The sequence below is a fragment of the Pocillopora damicornis genome, chromosome 12, assembly GCF_964200805.1.
Source record: "Pocillopora damicornis chromosome 12, jaPocDami1.2, whole genome shotgun sequence".
In the NCBI taxonomy this organism is placed as follows: Eukaryota; Metazoa; Cnidaria; class Anthozoa; order Scleractinia; family Pocilloporidae; genus Pocillopora; species Pocillopora damicornis.
In genome coordinates, this window is record NC_142681.1 from 1,600,406 (window position 1) to 1,614,460 (window position 14,055).

Consider the following 14,055-nt stretch of genomic DNA (forward strand, 5'->3'; position numbering starts at 1 on the left):
AGTGGTTTATCTGTTGTAAATGATATTGCAGGTTGTGGATTACGAAGGAGTAGATTAAAGTAGTTTTCCCTTAACGTTTTCAAATAGGAGATCATTAATGCTGTTCCTTTTGCGGCTTATTTGAAGGCATGATTTCCTCCAATTTCTCTGGTCCAGTCTTCGGCCTTCTTTAAAAAGAGGAGGAGAAGGAGGGAGAGCGGGGACAGGGTCTCTGTTCTCACCATCATCCCAGTTTAAAACTTGCCAACAAAAGCCCGATGCAGCTAATTATTTTTCGGCTGGTCTACTTTTACAATGTGGAATATATTACAGCTCTCACCAGGTATTGTAAAGAAAAGAATGGGTTGCCTTTAATATCTAGAGATGAAGTAGACCGAAATAGTACATCAGTTCTTTCAAGGAGGATAATCGAGAGAGTTTGAGCAATTGTGAGAGCATCGCCTACAAAAACGCCAGCTTCAGATTTCCTCTGTCCAACGGCTCACGTTGACAGCACCCTGTTATGGTTCTCGCCATTTAAATGCGCAAAATATGGTTATTTCACGTTTTTATTGTGCAAGGACGGCTCTAAATACAAGTAGTCTTAAAACACACGAAGAGCTATCAATGCGTCTAAAATCTTTTGATTCACCAGGATTTCTTTGCCGTCACCGACGCAGTCTGTTCAAGCTTTTTTAGAAGATACCACTCAGATAACACAACGTCAACATCTTTTGCGTGCAACAGAATCTTTACTTTAAGTCTAAATTATCCTCCTACAAGCATTGTGACAGAGATATAACATTAAAAAAGCACGCAAAAAACGTCGCACTAAATCATCCGGTGAAAGAATAAAATATAGAATCTTTGCATTTGTCCATATTATCCTTGAATGGAAAAATGAACTAAGCGAGTAAGTAAGTCTGTGTAAATTGGGTCTATCGACGTCATCTCTTTCAAATTAGTTTACAGATATTGGGCAAAGGTAAAAGGTTAAAAGGTACAAATCATCTCTTACCCAACTAATTGCTTTTTCCAAATACCGAGAAAATCACATTACATTAGCAAAAGCACATTAAGTGTACCAACTACCGCCTAAAACAATAGTGATGATAATAAAACTTGCAAAAACAATTTGAAAAAAAACAAAATTACATCAGAGCGATGCGGAAAGTTAACGACCAAACAGGACGGTCAACAGCATCAGTGAGAACAGACCAACGCTTATGTCAATAATGCCTGCACCAGCTGTTGGAGTGGTTTCCTGGAAACTGTTTTTAACTGCGCGGCCATAGAGATCCTGAACTGGACGGTAATTGTCAACCATCGTTGAATTGTCTTTGAACTTGAGCATGCGCAGATATTTCATCTATAGAAAGAAAATAAAATTATGCCAATAGTAATTGAATTTCAACCACTGCTAAAGATCTCCCTTTCTTCAACCCCCCCCTCCTTCCCCCTCACCCTGTCAAGTAGGAGCGTCAAAAAGAGAATCTCACTCCCACTCCCCCAAAACGTAAACAGCTGTGAAAGCTTAGTGAAGGCCAAATCATAAAACAGCCCTTCACACATATATCATTTGCTCTCGGTTTGTCTGATATTTGATGACTTTATTTCTTATTAAAAAAAAGTACGACCTAAAACCGAAAAAAAATTTAAAAGAGATATTTCCTTTTGGTTGTTAGGCGCGCTCCTGAACGATACTTCACCTTTCATTGATTGGGGCATGCGCAGTCAAAAGTATACCATAAAAGAGGGAAGTTGTTACAAACCGAGACATAATTTTAAACAGTTGAGAAAATTATTAATCGAATGTTTACTAATATTTACAAAGCTGCAAATCCGTCATTTCACGTGGCACTCTTAGCAGTCAAAGAATCACCATCAAATAATATACCTGATCCTCGGATATTTTGACGCTGTCTTTGAAGACCGTCCAGGTGACAATTTCGTTACATCCGGGAGTGGTTAAGGAGCCACTGTAACGGAAAAACTTGCCTAATGTTTCTGGCAACGCCGGTTTCAGCTTGAATGGCATAATAGTCATTGTCGATTCTGTGAGAATTAATATCATAACTCATTAGCCAAGTTATAAAGTGCGCAATTGTTGAAGCGGTTCAAATCTCTCTAATTATCGTCTTCTGCGCAGTTAATTATATGAAATTTGTTGTCCTCTTCCAATGAACGCCTTCCTACCCAAACAATAGAAAATTACCGAACTCTTTATACCCTGACATCAGAGTGCTTATTCTCCGTACTGTTTCCTTTATATATTCCCTGTTACTGCCCTGGAAAATTTGTTCAACGGTCAGGAAATTCTCAAGTGGACATCACTTTCTTAATTCTCATGTCGGAAAGTCTCATTTAGGGGTAATGATATAAGGAGAAATCGAGTGCTGGTCACTTTTAGAGGTTAAAGGATTAATACAGTTTAAAGTATAGATGACACTCTTTACAACTATCTATGCGATTGTGTATTGTTTGTCCTTGTGTTAATCGCCATTTGTTTGAGCACTGAACATAATGTCGAAGAAACGTATGGCCCAGTGGACATGCAAATAGGAAAGTACAGGACATGATAATAAACAACAGAACGAGAAATTGATCGACGAATAAACGAATTAAGGTGAATGACTAAATATGCATATATGTCGAACTTTAAATTTAAGAGCTGAATAAATACATTAATGAATGACTCAGGATATGACTTGGAAAAAAACGATGATTAGTATTTTGGTGACCACAAAAGAAAAAAAAGATATCGAGGAGCGCAGATTCAAATTGAAGGACCGTAAATTTATGTTGTTTATGCGCACGCCTTTTTACTACTTCTTACTAATTACAGCACAGCGCAGTACAGTTTCAAATTAGAGATGTTAAACATTAAATCAAATCCCAAAGCCTGATTTACCTGTGGTGACATTCTTGGCATATTTCAGAAATCCGTATGCTGGGTTATCATTACCTCCAACCTAAAAGAAATAAATAACATAATATCAGAAAAAAAAAGATTCAAAAGTTACTCAATAGAAAAGAAAAAGAGATGTTGGAAGTACCTCAATAAAGACACCAAGAACTGCAAGACCGTCTGATTTGGCAAGTGCAGCATTTATGTTTGGATATTTGGTGTTGTAGCTAACAAAGTGTATCTGTTCAAGAAAAAAGTTTTTTAGTGTTAAAGTTAGAGTTTTAAATTAATCAGGATTCGCAATTCGTCGGGTTTTATTTCTAGTTAAATATACGAAAACTTGACAACAAGAAGAATATTTTTCGCCTTAAATTCTTCGCCTCACTAGAACTCAAGATTCCACTAGCAGTTTTGACATTCCCAGAAAACATGCTGTTGAATTTGTTGATAGAAAGTGCCCTTCTTTTCCAATTTATCATTCATGCCCAAAAGCGCAAATTTTCTACAATCGAAAGGGAGGAGGGGAGGGGTAAATGTTACACTTGTTCTACTAAGTAGTATAAACAACCTTGAGATTCTCCCCTTCGATCTCACGTGCTGAGAAAGAGCGACTGTGTATTGTTATCCTGGATGATTTATTTTTTTGTCATTTGCCAACCTCAGCGACGAATTGTTGTTAAAATTGCCAACCCTCAGTGTAAGAGAAGAACCCCTGCTATGGGTGTGTGAGGAGGAGGGGGGGGGGTTGTTGTGCAGGAAGCTGGTTCCTCACTCTAGCTCTCCTTACTCACCACGTTCTCGCTTCGCGAATGGCTCCGTGTAAACAAAGGAAGAGGCAGCATACAATTGTTAAGTACGTTCTTTATTTACTAACCTCAGCAGGGTATGCTTTGTTGTCCATTGTGTGTTCAGATCCCTGACTTTTATCTGACCCCCAGTGAAGGTGATACTGCACAGTGGTATAAACTCCTTTCAATCCCCCACCGCTAACGTTAAAAAATTTCTCAGAGAAATCAACTTGCAGAGTATGACCGTTGTTCTTGAGGGTATAGTTGGCTGTCGGCATCTTGTCGTAGTTAGTGAGCTTAAAAGGGTCCATGTTTGCATATTCTGTTTCAGCCATTTTTATGTTGATGGGAGATTGCTTCTTTCCGGGTTTGCAAGTCCCAGACCAATTTCCAGGGCCTGTAGAAACACAAATACGCCACGCTGATAAGCTAAGAGCAGCAATAATTGTTATTATCCTATGGATAGATCTAGACGATTATTTTAGTTTGTATGAAGAGAATATCATTCTCTTGTTTGTGTGTGGATGATTAGGAGCTCGTGTTGTCGATGATTATAAGTGTTTTCATTTTTAGCCAAAATCATAAGACGATTTTTGATTACTGCAAAATTAGTTACCCGAAATTCCTAGGCACAAAATCGCACTTGGGTCTGCCATGTTCAAAATATAAAGGAAAAGAAAATTTGAATGAAATTATTGGCCGTTATGTGTGTGAGCTGGGATGTCTCAGTTTTCTATTTTGGCCCGATATTTTCGGAGAGAGTCTGGAGTCACGTAGACAAACAACCTATTAGCAATCTTTTTGAGGTATGTTTGACTTCAAAATGTCCAGAACAGGTCGTAAAAAGAGACAAGTTTAAAACGTTTGCCCGTAAAAGTTTCTTTTCCTCTGTACACTGAGGTGCGCTCACCCTGGCTTTTATTTTCTTCTATAGTGTCTTCTACCGGGTAATCTCGGCTTGTGGACAATCGATTGAGGTATATATAAATCGGTTGAACATTCGCACGACAGTGTAAAATCACTGCATATCAAGTAAGATTCAATTTCAACTCTGGGTACTGCATTTCGAGTGTTCTCATCAGTTCACTCAATTCCGCTTATAAGCTCACATCCCGTGTATAGAAGCCAGCATCTAAGTGTTTCTCAATTTTAGAGTTTAAACAAATTCATTAAGCTCCCATAGCATAAACGAAAGGCGGAGAATTTAATAAAACAATTATTCCATTCGCACTTGTTTGATACGATCTCGGTCAGTCATAACCAACCTAGTGTTAAGCGCTTTGTTGGGTACTTAACATCTCATATCCGACGTGCGCTCTCGGAATAATCGTTAAATATTGGCCATATCCTTGTTTCGTAATAGGAAATTTTAATCAATCGATTCACAAGGAAACCGAAATAAAGGATTACTTAGGCGATAGCGTTAACAAATCTTACCCTTTGGACCACCCACGACATAGTCCCAATCTACGAGGAAACAAAAAAAGTAATATCAGAAACAGTTCACAGAGTGTACATGTACAGTCAACGGGAACTCTGGGGCATTGTCTGCTACAGAAAGATACAGATGCTGATTTTATATCCTTCACTGCGAATCTTATAATTTTTTTTTAATCTAATTTTAGATTACATTTGGACCCTCAAAATTGTATTACAGGTGCGAATTTCGGACGATGATCGGATTTTTCATCACTAGCCAGCATCTTGATAGTCTCGGGGACGTAGAACTACTGCATCACAGATTTACGAGGTGAAAGTCATCGTGTACGTTCACCTCTGTGAGGTTTTTTGATATCACAAAGAAAATTCAAATGAATTTTCATTCACTTGGTTTGACATCTTTGTGTAATACCTGGTGCAATACATAATATGTTTAGATGTATGTAAATCCCCATCTTTCTCAAGGTGTTTATTCGGTAGAGACGCAAAACTAAAAGATCTCGCGATTGTAGACCTCAAAAAAATATAAAATCTCCTTTTGACAAATGGTAACATAAACAGAGAAGAGGAAAACAAATGAATGTATATAAAATTCCGGAGTCTTACCGGCGCTGAAAACAAGCGGCATCAAGCTGACACATAGAAACACAGCCAGGAAAAGACGATCCATAATTATTCTTAACCTGAAAAAAAATTCAGAAAAGAAATATCATGAGGAATTGCCAGACATTGTAACTAAAGGAAATTATACACAGTCTTTCAAATAATGTGAGGATAGCTGTAATGCTAAGGTCCAAACCAACATTTGTCCAGACGTGCTTAATTTTCGCTCTGAATAAAATTTTTCGGGTTGAAAACGAACATTACATTAATCAAACCTTTTTTGGTTGAAACAAATTTCAAAATCTAATGGCAATTGGTGGTTAGCAATAGCGTCCCATTGATAGACGAAACAGTGACAATCTTGATCGGTTCCACTTTCAATTTATCGCAAGCGCATTTGTGCGCAGTAGTTATTTAATATTTACTTACATCCGGGTAATGTTTTGTTTGTACTTTATCAGCGAGCTGAAATTTGCATAGCCGCCTAAAGAAAAACATCTTATAGGGTGCTTATGATAGCTTAAATTTCCGACTCATCTGAAAGATTTATTTTTATCGTATCGATTGAGCCGGTGATGCGTAATCGAGACTGCATTTCATTTGAGTATTTTATCCCGTTAACCACCTCGCCCGCCAAAGTGTGTTTTAATCACGTGGTCATGTGTGCAGAGAGTGGCACCCGACACGGTTGCGCATGCTCAATATTGTGAGAGATGAAATGATATGCAGAAAGCAAAACACAGGACCTTGGAGCGTTTTCGTTAAGACTGACGAACGAGGAACACGAGAGAAAATACCGAATCGTTTAGGTAATTGTTTCTTTAAGGGATGTATGATGAACATTTTTACTCCAAGGGGAAGTTTCTCAATGAATGGTCCCATCAAAGTCAAAACGTAAACTAGCAGACATGACGAGAGTTAGTGGAGAATTATATTGGTTTAGGTTGGTACTTGATGTCGGAAAATTTTTTATGACGGCTAAGTAGGAGAGTGGTGATCATATGAAATGGTTTTCGTACATGATTGAGCTACTTTACCTGATCATGGTTACATCTTCTATCACTCACCTTACGTTTCAAGACAAAATAACACCGATTTGGTTGATTTTTAAAAGTTCGCGTAGCGTGTCACGCGCACAGGCAACGTAAACGCGTCAGATTTTTCTGCATTACGAAGATTTTAGCGCGTTGCCACGTTCTCGTAATTTTCAGGATAGGGTCCGTCTTCAAATGTCTTCATACATACAATGGAAAATACATAATTATCAGATTTTAAAGAGAAGCATAAGATTACGATAAATCGTCAATTTCCCCGGTACAAATATTTTTTAAGTTTCATCTAACCATTTACTAATGTCTTAGAGATCGCCTCGAAATAGATATTAAAAATCTAACGCATTCAATGACGTGTGCTGATTGTGACCACAAATTATATTTATTCCCCAAATTAAGATTTGAATAGCATCGACCACTTTACCAAACAAAGCCTCTGGAAACGTCATTTAGCTGGTGTGAGTATAAAAACAACTTACTGAAAAAGCTTAAAGTCAATAAGGGTAGATGTTAAAGATGAACTGCCTTGCTGGCTTTGTATTCCCCATCTACTGTAATCTCCGACCATTTCGCGCCTTATTTTCGTATCATTCACGTTCAGTTTTCCCTCTCTTTCTTAGGAAATGTCGGAAAGTCGATTTTCGAGTACGGTCCCTCTCACAATATGTATTTAGTTCTCAAAATTGTTTTTCTCCTAATACGTAAAATGTTATTTTTCGCCAGGGCCATTATCAATATCCTGTTATTGCAATGTAATGACTGACGTGATTGCTCTGTCAAGAAGATTTGTCAAATATGTGTTGCCTCATCTGATTATCCTTTACTGCATGAAGTAAGAAAAATTTCCAACACAAACTTGCCCTGAGGCTGATTAACCTTGTTCTAGGGAAGTGCTAGAATTGCATTCTTAACCGCAAGGTTCCCGGTGAGGTAGTAGCAGTTATTTTTTAGGTTACTAATGGGTTTATGTTTGATATTTGGGTGAGTTTATAAGCGAGAGTGCATATACAAACAGCTTGATTAATTACCCGCTGCTCATGAATAATTAGAACTTTATAGTCCCGTGAAACAGTGTGATCCAATTGTGAGGGTTTCATTCCTAAGAACAAAACTATTAGACTGTGAATGTAAAGTTACGTAAACGAATGTTTACGAGTTTTGGTGGAAATCATGAAGAACTCACGCGGGTATCATGCGCCAAGCGTTTTAACCTTTCGGGCGTAACGGCAATTCGACCACGCAGTGTATCACGCGGCAACATGAAAACAAAGACGACCATTCTTTGACCTAAAGCCATGAAAGACTGGGCAATGCTGCTCTAGTTTTATTGAAAAAAAAATGACTATTTCTTTTACTTTTTTTAAGGTTTCAATCCTTGACGAAGCAAGTAAGCGAACATATGCCTTAGACTTTTAAAACCATCAAGTTCACTCGTCAAGTTTCCAACATAATCTATCTAGACAGTGTTGCGTTTCAATTTATCCCAAGGCGTTTAATTGTATTCTCTCTATATCATTAAGACCGCTTTGTAAACTCCTTTTAGTTACATGAGTTTGTTCCAAGTTGTAGCCTACCAAGTGTACATCTACAGTTGCTTCAAGTATTCCTCCAATATTTGAATTGGTAATTTAGTGGTTAATCGTTTGTAGGGAAGTAGTTTGGCATCTATTTCGGATTTGATGATGAAAGGAATTATCTAGTAAAGTACAATGTGACATTGATAAGTTGACATCTGTGGTTTTGTGGTTTGAAGCACACGATATTGACATACATTGAAATAGTTACCACTTACGCGTCTTCATTTACGCATACATTTTTAAAACATAAGGCTCCGAGACTTGGTTAACCTTATAGTCCTTTAGCGAAGTGATGCACTGTACGCACTTAATTCTGAAGGCTCGTGAATTCATGAACGAGCAACAACGAGTTCTTCGCGTAATTACTAAACCTCAATCATCTAATCACAAAGACGTTACACAACAGGTCATTTTAGTCTGTAAAAAAAAAACTCATTCTGTCCAATTAAAAATAAATGCGTTGGCGCTGTTATGTCTATCGACCCAACTAGAGTCATGTATTTTAAAAAAAAAAGCTGTTCAACGAAATCACTTATCTATTTTTAAACGTGCTTAACCGTGCAGAGATATGCTTATCAAAAGTCTGCAACCATAGGTCTTAAGTTTCTCGCAAATCTTTTCTGTTGCTTGTTCTTGAAGTTGTTTAAAACCATCTTAAGTTAGCAATATAGGACAAAGAATTTACCCTGTCTGCGCTTAAGCCATAATTCTTATCCACACACACACACAAAAGAAAACTCGTTGATCTCGTTAAAAGCCATTTCTCCTACAAATCAGGCTGCGGAATGGCATTCACACAACTGTGATATGTAATAAGGAAGCATTATCGATTTTGAAAAACTAATCTATCAAATAGGAGATTAAAAACCATCTCGTAAATATTAAACAATCCACTCTGTTGCTCTTTGTCTTTTTGAGTGTCGTGAGGACAGAAGCATGCATCTAGTTTGGTAGAAACGAAATTTATCGAACATGTTTTTAATCCATTAAATTCCGACTCGAAACTAGGTGCAATTGGAAGCTACACAAAGGAGAGCGCAACCACTAAATAACCATCACACCTTGAATTTCCTTATCACGTCCTTGAAATTTTGCCTTTTCAAGCATATCGTGTTGCGCCTCCGATTAACTCCTCTAAAATTTCCTGCTTCTCTTGATAAGCTCTTAAGTTTCCTGAGTTAGAAGTACACAGCTCAACTAAGATTTGTTGAAAACCTTAGGATTTAAGGATTCCTATCGTACTTTTCAGCGACTTTCAGTAATATAACAATCTGTGGTAAAATTGCGACGTAAATATTTGTGGACAGTCAAGAATATGTCTAATCTGACCTCGCCTAGATTACATCTCTAACCGATGAAATGTTCCTATATTTGGTTATCACAATGTCCTATCAAACGATTGCCTGGACATCACGTCGACGTTTTGAAACTGTAAGCGATTTCTAAGACTGGACGAGATGAGGGAAACTAAAGAAAACATTTACCAATGTCACGTCGCAAATTTTAAGCGCAAACGCTTCGAGTTTGCAGATTTGTCTTGGAGGAAAACATGATTTGAAGCGTTTGTACCACACCAACAGTTTAGTTTGAAAGCTTCGTAAAAGCATTCTATTCCTCACTGAAACTATCAACCCGCGACGAGGAGAGCGTGGCATGCATTAGGGTCTACTAAAGTACAAAAAGATAGCTAGCCCAAATAACTCTTTGGTTCACAAAATTTCTACCTAGGCATCTGAGAGAAGCTTAACATTGGTTATAATTTTAAGCGCGTAGCGCGCTCGTGGTTGCGAACAAAATAGGTGCAAAACGTCAAGCGCGTCCTATCTCTAATGACACTGTAGATCATTTAATGCAGAAACTGTCAACTCTGCCGATTATTAACTGTTAGCAGCACAGAGAATTGAGATCATTCTTGACTATGCAACGAAAAAAAAAGTTATTAAACACTTTACCTTGCGAAGTAGTTTAGGGTGTGATCAACAGCTTAGAGTATCCGGACTGAAAGAGATGAGTGCGGAATATGCAATGGCTTGAAAGCTCTCGAACAAACCTAATATATTTCAGATAGGTCAGCGTCACGAACCATGACTTGTGCATGACCTAGTGCTTTCGATGATTTTTGATTGTTCGCAGCCAGCCACCCGCAGATTTAATTTATGAACAAAAAATTGGAGTTGATTTCCGCAGCATCATGTAATGGGTGTATTGCCTTTGCGCATTTGTGTCAAACATTACGCAAGGTGTTATTCATTCCTTTAGTCAATAACATCGAAGACGACGAATAAAATTGAAGGTTAACATGAGAAATGAAGGAGATATTTAGAAAACGACCAGTTTCTAAAACAAGGAGTAGGGGAGGGGAGGGGAGTAAAGTTATGTTTACCTTTGATTTTCAAGATCTAAAATCTTATTCTCTAAACCACTGTCAATACATCTCTTTATCGCTTGTCCTTAGTATCTGTTAAGAATTTCAGTATAGATCATTTTTGGAAGGAAAGGGTTAAAGTACCGCAGACAGTCTCTGCATCTCTTGCTAAAAACTCACATCTATCATGTGAGTTTTTAGCAATATCGAGACTGCCGTATGACAATTAAAGTCTCTATCTAGTGGCTAGAGAAAGAAGATTAGGGGAAATGTTGAGTTCCACGTGTAATTACACTGTCGCCAAGTTTTCGTCACTCCCAGCATGCGTGTAAATTTTCAATTTTGCCTGAGATCCTAATATCACCGAAGTACTTGTTAAATACTGTGTGAATGTCCGTCAAAACAGGGTTTGTTTTCCGGCTTATTTAACTGTTGGGATAATTTAATATTGTTTGTTTGATTCTGTCTTGTAGGAGGTCGTCGTGATTTTACAGAAAGGCAAGTGCACGCAGGTTACGTAATGTTGTTCATGCAAGGTGAGCATGTTGGACACGCAGAAAGCATGCGTCCTAAAAAAATGCTGAAAGACACGGACATTCCTTCGCAAGCGATACCAACATCTGACAGCTGCGCTCGATATAAAGAAATAATGACAGACTATCGTATTTCCTTTTTTTATCATCTGACAGCATAAGATTCCCACGCTAAGTTAAGATGATGGTTAAGTAAATTTGAACCAATAATATTAGTTGCACCTTCCCCAGATTTTGAGAATGACAACGAGGTTAGTCTACTGTGTCAGTGTGCCCTGTGGCGTTTTTCTCTTTATTGTGTTTCTTTGTTTTAAGAACCCCATAGTATACGTGTTTATAATAAATAAAATTGCTGTCTTCTTCGAAGACGTTGAGTGAAGTAGATATAATTCGTCAGTTCAGCATGCTAGAAGAGAGTGTCAATCGAGACAAGCAGCGGAAACGATTCTGTCTGGAATTAAAAAGTGGCTCTCTTCTGTTTTCTTCCTTTCTCGAATTGTCGCTATCTTCCGCTGACCAAGAGAACCACAAAGCTATTAAATCATACACAATGTTCTCTTGGACGGGAGAGATAAGGAAAAAGGAAGAAATTTTTTCTTGTAACTCTGAAACAGAGAATATTTCAGTTTGTTTGCTGCGTAAGTAAATCACCCGCGATGAGGGGGCGTTTCGGAGGCGTGTAGAAGGGAGGCTGGAGTTCAATTGTCATCAACATTCCTATGTTGACAATGACTAAAACAATGGCCGGGAACGTTCTGAGCATACCGAGTGAATCCATTTGGCACATAGTGCGAGCTTTTCCAAACGTTGCAGAGGAGTACGTGACCAGCATAAAGATGATCACTAGGGGCTAATAATTGACAGAAGTTCGCCGCTTCAACAACCAATTGGATTTTTATTTAGTGACAAAGTGAAAAAATTTCACTAATGAAAGTTCCATTTGTATTCAACAAATGTGGATGAAGAATGAGTTCAGGGCCTACCAAGAAACAATGATTGAAAAGTCGCTGTCTAAGTTTTCAACAGAGTTAATGACTAAAATCGGACTAGTTTTGGCACATGATATTCCTTTACTGACTTGTAATCTATCCGCGACATTTTTTTAAGCATGTCAACTTTTTAGTATACATGGTAAGTTCTTATAGTCTAGAAAATACCCTGAAGGGAAACATAAACTTGTTTGCTGGAGGCTTGAGTCATCGAGGGTTCGAGTTGCTGAGGTTTAAATTACAGTGAATGGGTAACGGGAATTCAGGGATATCGATTTTGGTGTAAGTTATCTGAATTATTAGGATGTTTGAGTCAGTTAGGCTCCAAGCTGTGGGGAGTCGAACGTAATATATTGCAAAGATGCGCTACCCAAAACAAATTCCTATTTTGAAGGAACATCTTGTTTACATTTTTTGCATAATAATGGATTCAAAAGTGTACACAGAGCAGCATCTGTCTTACTAACAAGAAAAGTGAGACACTTCAAGTGATTTTGTCCGAGCTCGTTTTGAGTTTCTCAACCAAAAAATTGCAAAGGACTCTTCAAAAGTTGTTTGATTATATCGGTTAATCACAGCCACATAAATGCAAGTTCAGTGTACGGGTGTCTTATGGTTCAAAATTTCTTTTAAACACCAATTCTTTGAAGAATCGATATTCTCACACTTTTACGAGATTGGAGTAAGGAAAGTCCAATTATTTGTCGAGTAGTTTGTTTCATTTAAGGTTGCCATAGTAATAATAAAACCTCAAGATGACAGTCTTGATTTCAGCCTTATGTGCCTCTAACTTATTTGAAACGAGTTCGGTGACTTCCGTTTTCATTATTGAATTTCCGTAACTACGTTGGTATTTATAACTCGGCAACACTCTAATAAAGATTGTGCAGTGGGTGCATCGCCACCTTAACCTTCCGACAGATTTCGAACCCTTATTTCATAGACCACACTCGAAATCAAAGTTACTTTAAGAGGCTTAAGTCAAAAGAGGCTTTTCCCACCGGAAGGAACACGATAAAAGTCTACTCCAAGGCGGAATTTGGAAAGCAGTGACGCGTTACAATGTAAAGCGTTGAAAGACTACCTTGCGCTTCTTAAGAATGGCGACACGATTTGGGATTCGATACATTTACGGTTTTATGGTGATCAGTGGTGCAGTTTAAGGTAAGGATGCTAGCTACGTAGCATGCGGTGTGCAGTGACCATGATTATATCTGCGACTTCGAAATACCAAAGGCGCCACTTCGCAAGAAGTTCTTTAGGTGCGTGCCACTAACTGAGTGTTTCTTACTTTCTTCATTCTGCCTTCTGTAGCTAGATACTCCAAGAGTAGTCTGTGTGTCAGGGTGTTTTGTTTTAAACGAAGAAAAATACGATTAAACGAAAGCTTACCTTAAAACTGTCAAGCCGTCTTTCAGTTTTCAGTTTGAGCAGCCGATGATACAGATGCTTGATGGAGTGAGAACCGAGCTTGTAAGAGTGAAGGACTGGTGAGCATTTACTACACTTCGATACACCACCCGATGAACGACTTATTGTTCAAAATTATCCAAATATTTTGATTGGGTAATAAGGACGATCCTATTATGCGGTGCCAATCAACTTTCAAGTTTTCCATGAGAACCTTAAGGTGTAAACTTTTTTTTCTTTTCAAACTGTGTTATATCTGCGTTCTTATGTACAATCCTTCCGGCAACTGTCTAACTAATGATGACCGAACACAGCAGGAGCTAATTTCTTTTTGCAAGTTGCTGTTCAGTCACATCGGAAAACTATATTTAATTGCCCCCCCTCCCCACCAAAAAAAAAAAAAAATTGACA

The 14,055-nt window shown here is 38.1% G+C and overlaps 1 protein-coding gene and 1 long non-coding RNA gene across 5 annotated transcripts; one reads left to right on the top strand and one right to left on the bottom strand.

The window, feature by feature from the left end:
• Positions 1-532: 532 nt before the first annotated feature.
• LOC113676729 (carbonic anhydrase) lies at positions 533-13,886 on the bottom strand. Of its 3 annotated transcripts, XM_089190585.1 has the most exons (9): positions 10,300-10,374; positions 6,786-6,951; positions 5,722-5,798; positions 5,113-5,142; positions 3,762-4,072; positions 3,036-3,128; positions 2,891-2,951; positions 1,877-2,034; positions 533-1,348 (listed from the first exon to the last, which is right to left on the bottom strand). In XM_089190585.1, exons 3-9 carry the CDS (start codon positions 5,783-5,785, stop codon positions 1,154-1,156), a joined length of 912 nt encoding a protein of 303 aa, XP_089046711.1. In that variant the 5' UTR covers positions 5,786-5,798; positions 6,786-6,951; positions 10,300-10,374; the 3' UTR covers positions 533-1,153. The 3 variants fall into 3 exon arrangements, with proteins under 3 accessions (XP_089046711.1, XP_089046710.1, XP_027049226.2); XM_089190584.1 differs by lacking the exons at positions 6,786-6,951; positions 10,300-10,374 and adding an exon at positions 13,627-13,886; XM_027193425.2 differs by lacking the exon at positions 6,786-6,951.
• LOC113676733 (uncharacterized) lies at positions 6,419-11,624 on the top strand. 2 transcript variants are annotated; one of them, XR_016181983.1, is made up of 3 exons: positions 6,419-6,527; positions 7,494-7,602; positions 11,186-11,624. It is a non-coding gene; the product is annotated as an uncharacterized LOC113676733 (long non-coding RNA). The 2 variants fall into 2 exon arrangements; XR_016181982.1 differs by lacking the exon at positions 11,186-11,624 and adding an exon at positions 8,136-8,315 and having other exon boundaries at positions 6,432-6,527.
• Positions 13,887-14,055: the final 169 nt, after the last annotated feature.